The 16,855-nt window shown below is 35.0% G+C and overlaps 2 protein-coding genes across 2 annotated transcripts; one reads left to right on the top strand and one right to left on the bottom strand.

Moving 5' to 3' along the window:
* Positions 1–241: 241 nt before the first annotated feature.
* On the bottom strand, positions 242–2,379 carry LOC136805540 (chondroitin sulfate N-acetylgalactosaminyltransferase 1-like). Its single transcript, XM_067062109.1, is given in 2 exon segments — positions 242–761; positions 764–2,379. Coding segments are annotated over 2 exon segments (1,623 nt in total). The 5' UTR covers positions 2,001–2,379; the 3' UTR covers positions 242–375.
* A 9,782-nt stretch (positions 2,380–12,161) lies between these two features.
* Positions 12,162–16,389, top strand: LOC136805545 (chromosome partition protein Smc-like). Its single transcript, XM_067062115.1, has 5 exons — positions 12,162–12,388; positions 13,071–13,140; positions 14,327–14,428; positions 14,845–14,910; positions 15,038–16,389. Exons 1-5 carry the CDS (start codon positions 12,213–12,215, stop codon positions 16,268–16,270), a joined length of 1,647 nt encoding a protein of 548 aa, XP_066918216.1. The 5' UTR covers positions 12,162–12,212; the 3' UTR covers positions 16,271–16,389.
* The last annotated feature ends 466 nt before the right edge of the window (positions 16,390–16,855 follow it).

Below are 16,855 nucleotides of genomic sequence, written 5' to 3'. Positions count from 1 at the left end.
TAGTCAGCTTGTAGAGGCTATTGTACAAAGATCTCTGCTTTGCGAAATGTATAGGCACCTTTCATCTCAAACATGTCGCTTTGCTCCAATCCACAAGGGTTCTATGCATTTAATGATTGTTCATTATATACATGAATTTCGAAGTACAATAGATTTTGATCTTTTCAACTTTTTGGATATTTTAAGATATGAAGCAAACACACTATGTACCCTGTATCCTTGTAAAGGGGTTTTGCTCAACATAAATATATAGTTTGGAAGTGCCTTCCCATTAAATCACTTTTTCTTTTTCTATGAAAATATTTTTGAAAAACTATTTAAGGATACCATATATAAAAATACAATTTGAAAAACTAACCTACATATAAACTCTCGCTACCTTTTCGCTTCCACCTTTTCTTCTTTAACAATTTCATTCAAAGATGCTTTTAGCCTATTTGACCAATCAGGGTCATTTCCGTTGATCAGGGTGTTCCCGAAAGCCAACATCCCCAACTGTTTATGGGATCCTTCTGCAATGGCCTTACTTTGTAAGCAAGAAATAAATTGAGCATCTGATAGAGTCTTTCTACAATTTTTCCCGTGATAGATGTGAATCAACCCAGGATCGTAAGCTCTGACCATGGTCAAAGCGTTGTTGCGCAAATGCTGTTTGTAAAGAGCGATGTCCTCACCTCCCCACCCTTTGATGGTCAAATCAAACCCTCCAACATTGAAAAAATCATCTCGGTATTGACAAGTCATACCAAATCCGAAATCCTCCAGAAACCCGATTCGGGTAAAATGTTCATCTGTTCTTTTAAAGATGGTGGATCACGACCGCCGTATATTATGGATGGGTTGTACTGGCTAAAAACGACGGGATAATAGATTTTTGATCCGGGACTCGTGTGTAACCGGCATCTTTCCAAGAAAGAGGAGTCGAAATAAATATCAATATCACAGAAGAACATGAGAACATTTCCTTTCTTCCAACTTTTTGCGCCTTTTTGTAAACCACGCCCTCTGTTGAATTCCTCTTTAGTGAAAATCACTTTGTAATCTTCGAAAGTCTCCTCTTTTGACATTTTAAGGAAATATTTCTTCACTTCTTCCCTTCCTTCCATCCCAAAATAAACGACTGTTATAAAAATTCTCCGGTCTTGGCGAATACCGACCCCCACTAATCGATCCATAAAAGCTATGAATTTATCGATTCGACCCGACAACGGAATAATGATGTTGATTATTTCATTCGATGTATCGATAGTCTCGGGTTTGCCAATCTTTCTGATGCCTTGAAAAGGTCGTAGAACTTTTAGACGTTTGAAGATATTATTTGAATTTGCGCTTCGAAAGAAAAGATCGTACACTGTACCGTGTAGAAAATCGTTTCGAGTAATTCCCTCGACAAATCCATCGATCGTTACTCTATCATTATTCGATTCGACATCCCGATTCAAGTCTTGCAATGCGAAGTTCAAAACTTCACGAAGTTCACTCGCTTGTTGTCCAATTGGTGAAGCCCGCGGCCGCTTAGATAAGAAACCGATCTCTCCGAAAACATGTCTCGAATCAAACGCACTAAAGGGTATCACTTCGTGTTCACTCCGCGGTGAATAACTCTTTAAGAAAGTCAACTCATTTAAAGATTTTTTATTCTCGGTCATTTCATCTGTGATAATGAACTGATCCAATTGCTGGTATTTCTTCACCAATTTCTCCAGCTCCACAATCTTCTCATTCAAACGCCCAATCTGTTCTTTACATTCCATATTCGTGCCGGCGCTCTCTGAACGTCCTATTCTTTTGACAGTGTAATCAGTCCTTTTCTCCATATGGTTGCATTTACACGAACAAAACAATAACAAACTGAATTGTCCCAACACAAAGAGAAGTGATAGTCCGACTGAGCATTTGATCAAAACGGGGAAAGTTATTCGACGCATATTACAATCTTCATCCACTGCCAACTTAAAAATCTTTACAAAATTTCCATCTTCGTTCTCATCTTCAAGCATATCGTAATTGAATTTTCTGTGATTGAAAATTTTCACAGTTTAGTTCAAACATTTGCACAACTTGAAACGTGAAATAAAAGATAGTGTTAACAACCATTTATAATTTTTTCTTTTTCACCGTGTTGTTTCATCTAGGTGCTGTGTAAACACTCAGTCCTCATATACAAAATATCAAGGGGATAACAGCAGTCTCGTTTTCACGCGAACACAAGTAAATGTTTTAACACTCAAACCGCACTCTGATTTCCCAACCACTATGAATCTTCTTCTTCATAAATTCTCAGCCTCCTCCAAAGTAAGGTTATCCGGCAGTGTAAATGTACTTTAACGTGGTTAAGGTATTGTTTACACTTTAAGTAGAACAGCTTTGCAGCATGTTTAGTAGTGTTTAGTAACGCATCGTTGCATAGTGTTTTGGTGAGGTTTGTTTACATGTTTTGTCAGTTTGCTGTTCTTAGATTGTCGTGTCAGCTTTCTTGTTCTATTTCTTTCCTTATGCAATTTATGCCTGAAGATTGTCACTAAAGTGGCATGAAACTGCCAATAGCAGAATAAAAAAGTGTCTTTTCTTTCTGACTGACATCGCTCTACTTTTTTACTGTATCGAGCTCTGTAAAATACTGAAGAAATGTTTATTTCTCTTTCCCTAAATCCTTCTTCACGACGTCACTTTTAGCAGGGACCAGCCCTTAGGATCCATCTTTCGTGGGACTCAACCACATGTGATTGGCTCGAAATTAGAAAGGATTTGTACACGACTTGTTTTAGTATTTTTTTGCTCAGAATTTCGTGCTCTATCCGATGGTATTAATCATTTTCGTTTAATTAATTTTAGAAAAATCGTCAATTTTTTACTCATTTTTGGTGTTAGGAGTTTGGCCTACGACGTGAGTTTTTTTGATTATAAAAACTTTTGCCAGGCCTAATTGGCGCTCCCCCCCTCGCAAAAAAGTATCGAACTCCTATCTAATTTCCTTTCGAACCAATCAAATGCGTACATCCATACAATCGGTAGGCTGCACACATCCCCTCTGATAAGTTTTGATATAGGGGATGCGAATCAGACTCACAAAACCGTTCCGAACTTAGCAAAAAATCTGCTAACCAAAAAAAGAGTTGAATGATAGAGAACTTTGATTGACAGTTTGTCGTCTTTTGTTATCTTGAGAGTTTTGTTTGCTAATTCAATTAATTTCGATAAACAAAAAGAAAGAGAGGAGAAAGAGAGATTTCTAGCCATATGTTCGTTTTATTTGAATCTTTATTTGATTTCTATTTACGTCATCAAATAACTCAAACAATACACATCGAGTTTTTTGAAAAATACAAGTCGCCAAAATTCTGCAAAATACATAGCTATTCGGTAATTTTCTCGGAAGCGATATCAGAGCCTGATTCGCATCCCCTACATCAAAACTAATTTGGGGATGCATGCAGCCTATACAATCGGCGACACTATATAGAAATGGTAAGAACTACCATCTGGAGAAGTATTTACGCGAACAGTAGGGGGACAGCAAGGTGTCGTGTTGTGGCCGTGTAAAATTATTCCCCAAATCAAACCTTCCTGATTCGGAAACTCAAGCCGTTTCAGGAAGTTTTCCCCGTTCCCGTTAGTCTAGCAAGCTAGACGACTAATTTATACATATAGTAGAAATAAAGCAAAAAGTAATGAATGGAACAATTTTAGTCGTCTAGAAACCTTTGTGCGCTAACTCCAAACAAAAGAAAAGTGTCAATATTGCAATTATAATTTTTTCCTGCTCAAAATAATTCTTGAGAAAAAAAATATGTGTGGATTTGTGTATTGAAAGTTTTTCATTTGAGTAGATTTCGTTTTGAGAAGTTTGTTGTTGCTTTGAAATTGTTTTCTCGCTTCGCAAGTTTCTGCGTAGCTAGCCCCTGTATCTATAAGGCTGGAACACCGGATTCCACCCTCGACTCCATGGCTTATCTAACCCCCTTACGCTATTGATGATTCTGATGGACGCGTTGACGGGGGATATAAGCCCTGGTACACATAGAAAACGAAAGTGATTTCAGGGGTGTACGCGAATCGGATGTTGATTAGCAAAGTCCCATAATGACGGATAGGAAAAAAAGCAAAACAGAATATGCAAGAGGATCACTTGTCACTTTCTTGATTTCTTTCTCATTGAATATGAAGAATGTTCTTCTGATCAAGCAAAATGCCATTGGAATTTCATACTGCTAACGAACACTATAGAGGGAACTAAACAAATTTGATGCTGATTTTCTACTGTCTGCTGCTGAATGAATAAAAAGACATAAGGACAGAAGAACTATGTAAAAGGTCCTATGTCTACGTATAAATATATCTCTGGTACTGATGTCAGCTAGCACTCAATGGCTGAATGCCAATTGTGTTCATCGATCTGGTTGGATGAATTGGAAGTTGCCTTCTTTAGAAGTGGGAGTTTTAATGACATATCCATAAAATGAAATGGACTTATATGGATTGAATAATAAAGTATTATAAGATTATAATCTGTGTATACCTACAACTGAACTTGGCTTTACTTTTTATGTCCTTGTATAACTTTGTGCGCGTAACCTGATGCCTTACCCAAGTGACAGTACAAATATGGATTGACGTGAAATGTATATAATGAGATATGGATTTGAATAGCGGTAAATGATAATGACTGAATGATATTTGGGGAACGTCTTTTGACGCCTGAGTGAAACTACCTGATACCAATGACTGACAGTGTTGAACGTTTAAATGGGAATGGTGACTACTAATTTTTATCATTTTGGCACTTGAGAATATTGTTCAACATTTTTCAAAATACACCTGAATCTGCGTGAATGATAATTATATAAACAGATATAAACACAATGCCATTTATGTACATTTTGGACTGATAATAAACTTGCCAAAATTGGAAATAATATATAATTTTTATTTTGTACAAACTTTGAATATTTCAACCTTTTGGCAATAAACAAAAAGGCAATAATCATGTTACTCAGTACAATTTTAAACTTTTATGTTTGTCAAATGTTTTGAATATTTCTAAAGATCGAACAAATTTTTCAAACAAATTCAGAAGATTGAATCAAAAATGAATTTTCAGATTAGTTCAAGCTCTTTTATTTCGATCCAAATGATTTGGAAATTTATGACAAATAACCTTTTTGTTTTGGAAAGTACAAACTTCTTGACTTTCTTCCAAGATTTCTACATTATTCTGTTTTTTTTAAGGAAAATAAGTTTCTTCCATAGAAAATAGAAATTTGTTGACTTTTTCTTGTATTTTTAAAGGAAAATATCTCTGTGTTTTTCATCTTTGTATTAAGGATAACTGTTTATGTTTTGAAAGAAAATGATTTTTCTGCATTTTTCAAGAAAAATGTCTCTGTATTCTTATAGGAAACTCAATTTTTGTATTTTGCAAGGAAACTTACGTCTGACTAGCAGTTTGCTTTGAATTGTGGTAAAATTTGAAAAATTGAAAGACATTTTTTTTTACTTTTAATCTCTCTTAGCAAATTTTCTTACCAAACTTTTTTTCTTTCAAAGAAATAGAAATCATTTTCTACACTTCCCCCCTTTTCTATTTTCAGACTGCTCAAGAAACTAATTTCTTATTTCTAAATTTCTAAAGTAAAAACTTGCTAATTTCCTACAAGGTTGGTCACCCAGAAAGTTTTACAAGAATGTGATGAGATTTGTTAAAAATCAATCAAAGTTTGCTGCCCCTTTTCCATGGTTTTCCTTAATTTCCAGTCTCCTAGGAAATTTTTTTATCCTTTTTTCAGGATCTTGCTTGTTTCGTCCAAAAATCCTGCAACAAAAAAAAAAGAATATAATATTGCCAAACAACAGCATAAAAATTTTACCTGAGGACAGGATAATTTTTTGGAATGAACAGGTTGATATCGCAGATTTGGGTTCCACTTGAAAAGTTTTATTAGGTCCTTTAAAAATCAAACCTATTAAATTATTATTATTAGTTTGTTGAAAGATAAAGATTGACATGGAAAGCTTCAAATAATAAAAGGGACACTTAATAAATAAAACTTTCATTCTCTAGTAAGATAATTCTTGTTAGCTGTTAGCCTTAATGAACTACAATTTTGAAAAATTACCTTGTACAAGGATTATTAAAATGGATTAAAATACAATTACAAACAACAATCAATATTATTATGTTGTATAAAAATTCCTTTAACACCTCTTTTACACTCAATTTTCATATTTTGGATAATTTCATAATTTTGTAAAGAGATCCTGTGAAAAGTCAATTTAAAATTTCTGTGCACTGTTACGCATACATTAAAGGAAGAAATTTTGGCCGAAAAGTTCCCGCCAAATTTAAATTTTCTCAAATCGATTTTTCACTATTTAGACGTCATAAAAGGGGGTATTTCAAACATTTTCACCTTAATTTTAATCCTTGAAACCCATCATGCCAAATTAAATTCCCGCCAAAAATTCTTCCTTTAATGTAATTTCAATATTACAATTTTTTCTATTCTCTGTAAAAGATTACCTGTTACCATTACGGTAGTATTATTTTTTTTTGTTCAGTATTCTTGAATAGAAAAAATCTAATCTTGACAAAATCAATTCCAGCAGAAAATCTTACTATTTCACGAAATTATAATTTCCATCATGCAAAATTTTTGACTTTGATACAAGATTCTTGCAGAATCCCTCCAGTAGCGTAGACAAGAGGGGCGCAAAATTTGTGTAGAAGAGCAGACTTTCATGGCATAGTAATTATCTATTCATAATATAAAAATATAATTACTGTGTCATAAAAATCTGCTCTCCTACACAAATTTTGTGCCCCTCCTGTCTGCGGTACTGCCCTCTAGAAAATCTGGAAATAACCCAAAAACTTGAATGTGTTATTTTTGGAGAATAATTATACTTTTGGGCAAAAATTAGTATTTTTAATATAATTGATGTAAATTAGCATGCAAGATCTGAAGATAAACTTACCGTCAATGGCTCTTAACTTGGGACAGTCTGATAAAACATGGGACAGCAATTCGGCCATCATTTTACAGAACCTCCAAAGTCATTTAATTAACATAGTCGCAAATCTCATAGAAAACAAACTTTGTTGTCAAGAGAGATTTAGCAGTAAGTGAAAATACAGACCAGAAAGTCAACCATCCCATTATATGACCACTCGTCCCAAGTTAGAGCCGTTGACGGTACACAGGAAAAAATTCAGAAAAATTCCTTGTGACTTTTTAGTGAATTCACATTGAATCTAGGTGAAAAGTTGCAACCTTTCTACAATTCACAGCTTTTTTGAGTGAATTATTGAATGATTGCAGCTTTTCACCATGAATTCACTAAAATGTCACGGTGATTTTCTCGTAAATCTTATCATTTGATGTCCACAATATAATATATAAACAATGGCCATATTATTGCAAAAATCCTTTCAGTGTCTTTGGCTGCCAAATGTATAAATACTACGATCCATGTACAACTGTTTGCAGGACAAAAATGTCATTCTAAAATTTTAAACATGTACGTTAACACCAAATTATTGAGCAATGTTAATTTTAGCAACCAGAAATACCAGGGCTAAAAAAAACACAGTAATCTCTCAGAGTTTTTTATAACTCAATTCAACGAAAATGAAGTTTATTCCATAAATTGGTTGATGCTACGTTAAATCTCATCTGATAAATTCATTCTTCAGTTCGCCAGTGTTGCACATCTTTCACAGCGGCAAAAAAGCAGCTGCCATGATGTATGTGATTTGATAAATACCCTTTTAGGTTTACTCGGTTGACATTACTGCATGGGCTGTCTGGTGGGGCTGGTTATATAAGACATAGTAGTCAATCAGCTACTCTTCAAATTGCCATTGGAAAATAATAAGCATGAGATTTGTTTTATTCTAACAACTTCTCTAAAAATAAAGAACAAAAAGCTCATAATTAACAGCAACTAAATTCAGGGCTGAAATTAGGACCTGCTGTCTGAGTCTAAACATGACTAAAGTCAGTCAAAGGGAAATATAGGCAAAAGTCAAATCAGATAACCAAAACAACACACCATCCACATCCAGAAAAACATTAACATTTATGATGATTTTGACTGAATTAGATAATTTTGAGCCAGTAAAACTAAAACTCACACAGACAGTTTAATTGATATATAGTGTAAATTTTTATTGAGAGAAAAACATCGAAAACAGTCAAAGTCCAGGCCAGTTATTAGTCCAACACTCCAACACTTGCTTCCCATCCATCAAAAACGAGAAACCAACTTTTCAAGATATTGGTTTTCATTGCCGTGGTCGTACAGCGTAAAGCTATTCACAGTATTTTGATGAAAATTATCCTAGTAAGTGCGTTCGCAGCTCGATTTTCTGTCTTCCCGAAATCTTTCTCTCACTCACTCAGCCAGAGTCCAAAGGTCGAAAAATATCAAGAATCTTGATATTTTTCATTTAACTGTACCAGGGCCCTAAACGATTCCTCCAATTATACGGTACTGGCATCTTTTAGTCGCAGAATCGTTTATCGGCCCTGGCTCGCGAGGGTGCACCGGATTCTTCCAGTCGTTTATACAAACTAAATCCCGTATTATTATTATTAGTATTGGTATTATTAGTATTACACGCATTATAAACCACTCCAGTCTACGTTCCCGTTCGGAAAAAAGTTTCTGTTAAGGCAATACTTATTATTTCGATATAGTGTTTGTTACCGACCTCCATAAATGACATTGGATTACGGAAGCACTAAGAGTATCACAATAAGTGATAATTTTTACACGTTTTCTTTTTATAATATAAGAACATCCCAAATTTTCGAAGCCTTCGATTGTTATTAACTTTTTGGACCTACCTCCGGGTGCCCCGGTGGAGGTTCTATAAATTAACCCATGTCCGTTCGTCCGTTCGTCTGTTCGTCTGTTCGTCCGTTCGTTCGTCCGTCTGTTACCAGCTTTTCTCAGGATTGGCTCATTAGTTTTTTCTGATTTTTTGCACAATGATGCAAAATGGCAATGCCCAGAACGTGACGGAGCCCGATTTTTAAGAAAAAATTTATTTGGGCAAATTTGGGCCAAAAACTACCTAAAAATAGGGTTTTTTGGACTTTGTGCAAAATCCTGTCATTACTTTTTTCTGATTTTTTGTACAAAGATGGAGGGCAAGATTCTCTAAAGAATGGCTGAAGTGGTTTTTCCCGGAAAATTCTTATTCGCCCTAAAAACGGATTTTCGTTTTTTGGGGAAATTCCCTTTAACCAAATAAGAAAATATAGCTTTTAACAATGTTGACTCATTATTTTTTCTGATTTTTTGCACATTGATGCAAAATGGCAATGCCTAAAATGTGTCGGAGCCTGATTTTCGAAAAAAAATATATTTGGGTAAATTTGGGCCGAAAACTGCCTAAAAATAGGGTTTTTTGGACTTTTTGCAAAATCCTGTAATTACTTTTTTCTGATTTTTTGTACAAAGATGGAGGGCAAGATTCTCTAAAGAATGGCTGAAGTGGTTTTTCCCGGAAAATTCTTTTTCGCCCTAAAAACGGATTTTCGTTTTTTGGGGAAATTCCCTTTAACCAAATAAGAAAATATAGCTTTTCTCAGGATTTGCTCATTAGTTTTTTCTGATTTTTTGCACAATGATGCAAAATGGCAATGCCTAAAATGTTTCGGAGCCTGATTTTCGAAAAAAAATATATTTGGGTAAATTTGGGTCGAAAACTGCCTAAAAATAGGGTTTTTTGGACTTTTTGCAAAATCCTGTCATTACTTTTTTCTGATTTTTTGTACAAAGATGGAGGGCAAGATTCTCTAAAGAATGGCTCAAGTGGTTTTTCCTGGAAAATTCTTTTTCGCCCTAAAACGGATTTTCGTTTTTTGGGGAAATTCCCTTTAACCAAATAAGAAAATATAGCTTTTCTCAGGATTGGCTCATTAGTTTTTTCTGATTTTTTGCACAATGATGCAAAATGGCAATGCCCAGAACGCGACGGAGCCAGAATTTTGAAAAAAAATATATTTGGGCCTAAAACTGCCTAAAATAGGGTTTTTTGGAATTTGTGCAAAATCCTGTCATTACTTTTTTCTGACTTTTTGTACAAAGATGGAGGGCAAGATTCTCTAAAGAATGGCTGAAGTGGTTTTTCCCGGGAAATTCTTATTCGCCTTAAAAGACGGATTTTCGTATTTTGGGGAAATTCCCTTTAACCAAATAAGAAAATATAGCTTTTCTCAATGTTGACTCATAATTTTTTTCTGATTTTTTGCACAATGATGCAAATGCAATGCCCAAAATGTGACGGAGCCAGATTTTTAAGGAAAATTATTTTGGGCAAATTTGGGCCAAAAACAGCTTAAAAGTTTTTTTGGGCCTGAATGGTTTAAGTGATTTTCGTATTTGGGGAAATTCCTTTTTACCATTTTACATTATTCAACACACAAGCTTTATTTTTCCATTCTGAATTTTTGTACAATTATTGTCACTTTTTTCTTATTTTCATCTGATGTTAATCATTAGGTAGGTCCATTCAGCATGTTGCTTGTTGATTTTTAAGCCTAAAAATGCTCTTAACATGTTAACTTATTTTCGCCATTTTGTGAGTATTTTTGTCTATTTTTAGAGTCGGCAAAGCTTTAAAATGTTCTTAACTTGTTCTTAATATTTTGGTCATCGTAGGTTTATGTTCCTGTATAGTTTGTTTTTAGGCGCAGTAGTGTAGTGGTTATTAATCTTGACTGCCGTCCAGGAGGTCGGGGTTCGATTCCCGCTCGGTGCTGTGATTCACTTGGCAAGTTAATGTACCTTCGCCCGGGCCAACCCATGCCATGTGAGGGGAATTGGGTAGACAGAAACTCAAGAAGCCTGTCGGTGACTGTGCTAGGTATCAATTCCACCATCTATCGTGGATGAGGTGAGAGTGCGCTGGCCTTGTTCCCTAGTGGTTCAGACTGGACTTAACGCACTCGATCCAAAAACTGTGTGTCAGTGTCTCGCAAGCTGGTCGCAGTATAAACCATCGCGTAGACGGATCTAATGAGACGACTCCTAGACCGCTCAATATGGAACCGGGTGTCCTCTGCAAAGAGCAGCCAGTCATCATCATAGTTTGTTTTTATAAAACAAACGTTTACATTTTGCTTTAGTATTTAATCTTTTCAGTAAAATAAAAAAATGACACCAGCCAGGATAGCGCAAGTAGTGGGGAAATATGATATGTTTAAAGATTCCATGTGATCTTTCTATCGACTATTTTCTAACGTTTGTTCATTTTTTTCGTTTAGATAAAAACTAAGTTAATTTAAAACAATCAAAGTAAAATATACATTTGAAGCAAGCTCGGAAGAATTATTCAAGGAGAAAGACTTTCCAGAAGACGAAAGAAGAAAGATTCGAAATGTTCTTTCTGCTTATGACTTGTTTGTTGTCGGACTTTAACGTCCCACATTTGTGTTCACGTACTTTTAACTTAAGTGGAAATTTCCTATATAAATCCATATCTCAGAAACGGTGATTATGTGGTGTGTTTTTGTATGGTTTAACAGCTCTCGATCAAACATTTATCCTGGATAATGGAATTTAATCAAATGAAGATTTGGACAATTGGACTTTTTCATAGACAGTACATCAAGATGTTTGCTCCTTTATCTTTTCAAAACATTTCTGTCAAGCTATTTGGCAATCATATAGACTTTGCACCAGCAGCAAAAGCAGAACAAGAAATCTTTGGACATCCTCTATAACTCCAACACAATGACACGCCTAGAATTGCATTGAACATTCTTGTAGGGATGAGAGATTCCAGGGTTCCACTTTTCATGGCGTTTCTCAAAAGTGTTTTCGCGTTGTGTTGTACAATCGTTTCGAAGTCCAAGAGATTAATCTGTTGAGTTGGCAATGGAAAGTTGAAGAAGCTGTAAAAGGGGCCATATGTTGTTTTCTTGTGCCCTTGATTTTTAACCTTGAACCAGTGGAAAGATTGACTAGTAGGGTGATGGAGATTAACGATGAGAACGATTTTAATTTAAAAAGATTTTAATATAATTTTTATTGAAACTTGTTGTTTTTGAAATACTTATACCTTCAAAGCCTTTTTGTGGGATACAAATATTAATCAATCATATGTGAGCTTTCAAAAGCAATTCTAGCAATTCCATTTTTTTAGATATACAAAAAGAGCAAATTTAAAAAGAAATGAATTGAAATTAACAATTGATGAAATGTCGGTCATTCCAACTGGTTATCAAAATGAGATTGCTGGTCGAGATAAAAAGCTTTTCGAATGTCCTATTTGTTTGTGTATCATTCGCAAAGCAACTGAACTTCCCTGTGAACACTTGATGTGTTCTGACTGTTTGCTTCACTATGAAAACGAAGAAATTCAAAGAATCAAAAGGTAAAAAAGTTGTTTTACGTACAATTCAATTCCGAAATTTAAACGAAGGCCTGGCAAATCCGATCCATAAACTTCTTTTTTATCTCAACGTCAATACATAGAGCTGCTTGCTGTTATTGCAAATTGTTACCCATCATACTAACTATTTGTTCGGGCAATGCCGTAAAATATTGACGTATTCCTCACAAAATCGGTATATATAATAGGGTTAATAATTACCTCAACAAAAATGACCATTCGTTTCAATTCTTACCAAACATATTCAACGTCAAGGCGTTCTAAATTGATGGTCTACATTTATGTAGTTTTATAAAGAAGACATTCCATTGTCAAATAAAACAATGAACTGGCGTATATCGCGATTTTTTCTTTTTTAATGATTCTTTTTAACCACTAATCTCAAACTACTTGACTGGATCGGGCAACCCGTATATAGGCAGCGTGCCCAGGTTTAGAGCTGAATGTTTTGAAATTGGAACGTTCGAAAATCTAAGATGGGAAAACAACATTGTGGACTAGTCGTAGTCGGCTTCAAAAGTGGACACACTTCCACGGGAATTCAGTGAGCAGTCAGCCTATCTAGTGTGTAAAAGAATATGATATCTGTGTTTTAACAGCTGTAATGTTTTCGTAACGATTCGGACCTCAATTTAAATATTGTTAATCTGGGCTTTAATTTCAGAGAAAGGCTCAACAAGAGTGCTACTGTTTATCGATGTTCGATTTGTCAAACTCCTTATCAAAGAAACAAGGTTAGTGTCTCATTGGATGTAGTTGCGTTTGCCTGTATTTGTAGTGGTACCTGTCTCTGAAATTCCTTTTTGATATTTTCGTTCAAACAACAAGGATTTAACAAAGTAAAACTCTTTGGGAGCGGACGATCTTAAAGTCTGTCTCAAAGTTGAATGCAGCAGAGACAAAGTACTGAAACTGTGGAGTGAATCCGAATTAGATATAGACTAGACGGTTACCGTCGTCGCAAACGCTGCTTCAGCTTGCACATCAAAAGCCCTTAGAATGATAAAGATGGTACATTTGATCCTCTCTAATTCTATCTTAAGGGGAATTTGAATTAGTTTTTGGGAGTACATCGTTTACTGGATGATTTCACGTTAATAACTTTTCATGTATCAAATGGCAAAAGAGAAATTGACACGACTTCTTAAATTCGAAAATTTGCACCGACGTCACTAGCCTATACTAGACGTCACCCGCGTTTTTGTACGCAATTAACGTCTATTCCACTTTGCAAGTTTTTCGAATGTTTTGAGCCCGGGTTTTCGGGCTCTAAACATTCGATTTTTTGACGTCACTTTTAACTATCGAAGCTCCTGCAGTAGCAAAATAATCGAATTTGCGTCAAAGCACTTGAAAGGCTTCTATTTTTCGAAAATCGTCAAAGTGGAACTCACTAAGAAACGAGATGAAAAATCCCGGTTTTTGGTGAGTTACTCGCTACGACGTCACATGATATTTTGAATAATTGACGTCGGAGTTATTTTCGTTAGAAGTTCATTGTAGAGGCTTCTTCGATTCGAACGTCAAATCCCTTTTTGGACGGGGGTTTTACCAGAATGAAGTGATAATTTTCTCACTCAATCATGTATGAAAAATGAAATTTTAAACACACAGTTAAAACTTCGACTTGAAGAACTATGATGAAATTTTATCAATGATTGACTTTGAAAATAATAAAAAACTATCCCTTTTCATATGTAAACCAGGGAAGGTTTTAAACTGTATTTTTTGACTGAATAAATATATCTTTTGAAATTTTCTTCATTTTGATGCATTTGAAGAATTTGTTTACGAAAATGGTGATCAAAGCACAATTCTGCAAGCATTTAGAATTTTTTTTATTTGATAATTTTCATACTCTTAAAAATTATCTTTTCAATTAAGTGTTAGAATTCTATCAAAAGTTACTCCCATTTTAAGAAACACGCAGTGAAATCAGTGGATCGAATCATACAAAGAGATATTCCTGTAAATTGTTTACAGAAAGATTGCACTTGGATTGGCTCTCTGCAAGATTATGAGGTATATATATGTGAAGAAATAAGAATTTCTGTCCAACTATATTCACTCAGGAGATTTGGGTGGCAGAGCAGCATATGCATTTCGTCCTTATTAGGACTCGTCAGCACTGCATACTGCACCCTGGCTGGCAAGATCGATTTAGCCAGCATCTCTAAACCACAAAATCACACTGAGAGAAATAGTGGACAGAAGGGAAATTCCCTACGGAATTCTTTATTGACTCCTTTGGAGCCAAGCTTTACCGTCTCAAGAGGTATTTTTTGAAAAGTATGAAATTTATTTGAAAATGAGCTTACCTACTACCCATTGGGTTGTAAAAATATTTTTGATATAAGCTTTTGGAAGCTTTTTTGCACTGATTTTTAACCGAAGCAATACTTTTTGCGCTGATTTTTAACCGAAGCAATACTTTTTAGGAACACAAGTCAATTTGTTTGGAGAAGGTTCCTTGTCAATATTTTGACCTTGGGTGCTTAGAACTGGTAATTTTAATTATTCTCTACTTATTAACATTTCGCTAGTTTTTTATTTCACTTTGTATTGTGTAAACTTGTGACGGGAAAATTTAAGTAGCTTCTTTAAACCGTTTCACCGCTTAATCTTTTATAGGTTGCACAAAGAAATTTGAAACAACATAATGAAACCTTTGGAGATTTTCACCAAACTTTAATTTTGGACAATGTTAAACTTTTGATGAAGGAAAGAGCTCAAGATCGGGAGAGGATTCAACAACTGCAAAGCCAACTGGAAAAAAATGACAGACAACTTGAGAAGAATGACAGACAACTCGGAAATTTATCTAAAGAATTAAAGAACCAAACTGATCGTCAACTGAATTTACAAAAAAGTTTAGAACAGGACAACAAAAGCCTTAAATTAATCGAAAAAGAAATCGACGATATGGAAATAATGCTCAAAAATCAAACGAAAGAATATTCAGAAAAAGAAAATGATCGTGTATCGAGAGACAAAGAATCTTTTATGAAGAAATTAGAAGACCAACGCAACCAAATTAAGAAACAATCTAATAAATCACAGCAATTAGAAAAAGAAAATGCAAATTTGAGAGAGAAATTGACAAATCAAGGTAAAAGGATCCAGCAGCTCGAAGAGAAGTCTCTTAACCAAGGGAAGAAAGATCTCCATAAAAGCTTGGACGTTCATTCTAAAGATATTTCGGAATTGAAGACTTTTGCAGAGCAGATGAGCTCTTTCCTCCATCGATTATCGTCATGGGAATTCATGAAAGAAAAATTCTATAGATTCTCTCGCGAAAACGATTACGAAGATGATATAGGTTTGAAAGAATGGCGGAAATTCTCGGATAAGGTTCTCTCTAATGAAGAGAATGTGGATTGTGTTTATTTGAAAGAAATGAAGGATGTCATCAAAGGGTACAGCCATCACCTCTACCCTGGCTGGTACACTCGATTAAACCTTTTGGCAAATAAACTGGACACAGGTGTTATTGATCGCCATTATCATCTGAAACTCTATGCACCGTGCCATTTCGATTTCATATCCGTTAAAGCCTTCAGTGATTTCATCGGTTTTGAAAGGGAAGTCAACAGTTGTCATAAATGGTGCAGATATTCAATTGATGTGGCAAGCTATCACGACTCTGAAGCAAATTGCTTTCACGTTGCTTTAGTTTGTGTTGGTGTGAATAATATTCGAATGTTTAATTGGTTTGATGAAGCAGTCGAGATACGAATTCCTGTCAATGGAAATATTGTTGACTTGAGTCTATTCTCGAATCATTCTTGTGTAGACGAATGTCGAATGATATTCCAATTAAAAAACATTTCTCCTTGGGAAAAATTTAAAATTTTTGTCGGCTGACAGATAAACAGTTCTCTCTACTTTCTATAATGTTGTTATTCGAGAAGATTTATTCATTTTCATTAGCAGCTTCTTCGAAAAGAAAGTCAAAGGTTGATCTCTGAACCTAAGATTTTTAAGTAACCTTTCTGTGATTTTAAAATGCCGAGATAGATTTCATCAACGTAATGGACTTTTCAAAAATTAGAATTTATCCTTATAAGGAGGATATAAATTTTTAGGAGATTGACCCCTTGACATTGCGACTTTTGACCCCCGGACAAACACAAGTTGACTTCCTGGACAAGCATCAGTTGACCTCCTGGACATTCAAGGATCAGTTGACCCCCTGGACATTCAAGGATCAGTTGAACCCCTGGACATTCAAAATTACCCTCAAAAAGAGCAAAATCACCCCCAAACAGAGCAAGTTTAACCCCTGGGCAAGGCAAATTTTGTAGATTTTTCACTACCCCCACCCCTTAAAATTGTATTTTGTTTTGAACACTTCAACAATATTTTTCAAAATGCTACATATGATGACAAAACTTTGAACGTCCTTTAAGCTTTCACTTTATCATTATAGAGTTCAAGGTGGAAGAAAAA

Source organism: Clytia hemisphaerica, unplaced genomic scaffold, assembly GCF_902728285.1.
Source record: "Clytia hemisphaerica strain Z4C2 unplaced genomic scaffold, Clytia hemisphaerica genome assembly, whole genome shotgun sequence".
Classification (NCBI taxonomy): Eukaryota; Metazoa; Cnidaria; class Hydrozoa; order Leptothecata; family Clytiidae; genus Clytia; species Clytia hemisphaerica.
The sequence above is the reverse complement of the archived record's forward strand: the minus strand, read 5'-3'. Positions and strand labels throughout refer to the sequence as shown.

What these genes read in the sequence shown, in the direction of transcription:
- LOC136805545 (XM_067062115.1), top strand. Translation starts at nt 12,213, where the DNA reads ATGTCGGTCATTCCAACTGGTTATCAAAATGAGATTGCTGGTCGAGAT. An exon ending in GCTCTCTGCAAGATTATGAG is followed by an intron (nt 14,429 to 14,844) that starts GTATATATATGT and finishes AATACTTTTTAG; the next exon opens with GAACACAAGTCAATTTGTTT. An exon ending in ACCTTGGGTGCTTAGAACTG is followed by an intron (nt 14,911 to 15,037) that starts GTAATTTTAATT and finishes AATCTTTTATAG; the next exon opens with GTTGCACAAAGAAATTTGAA.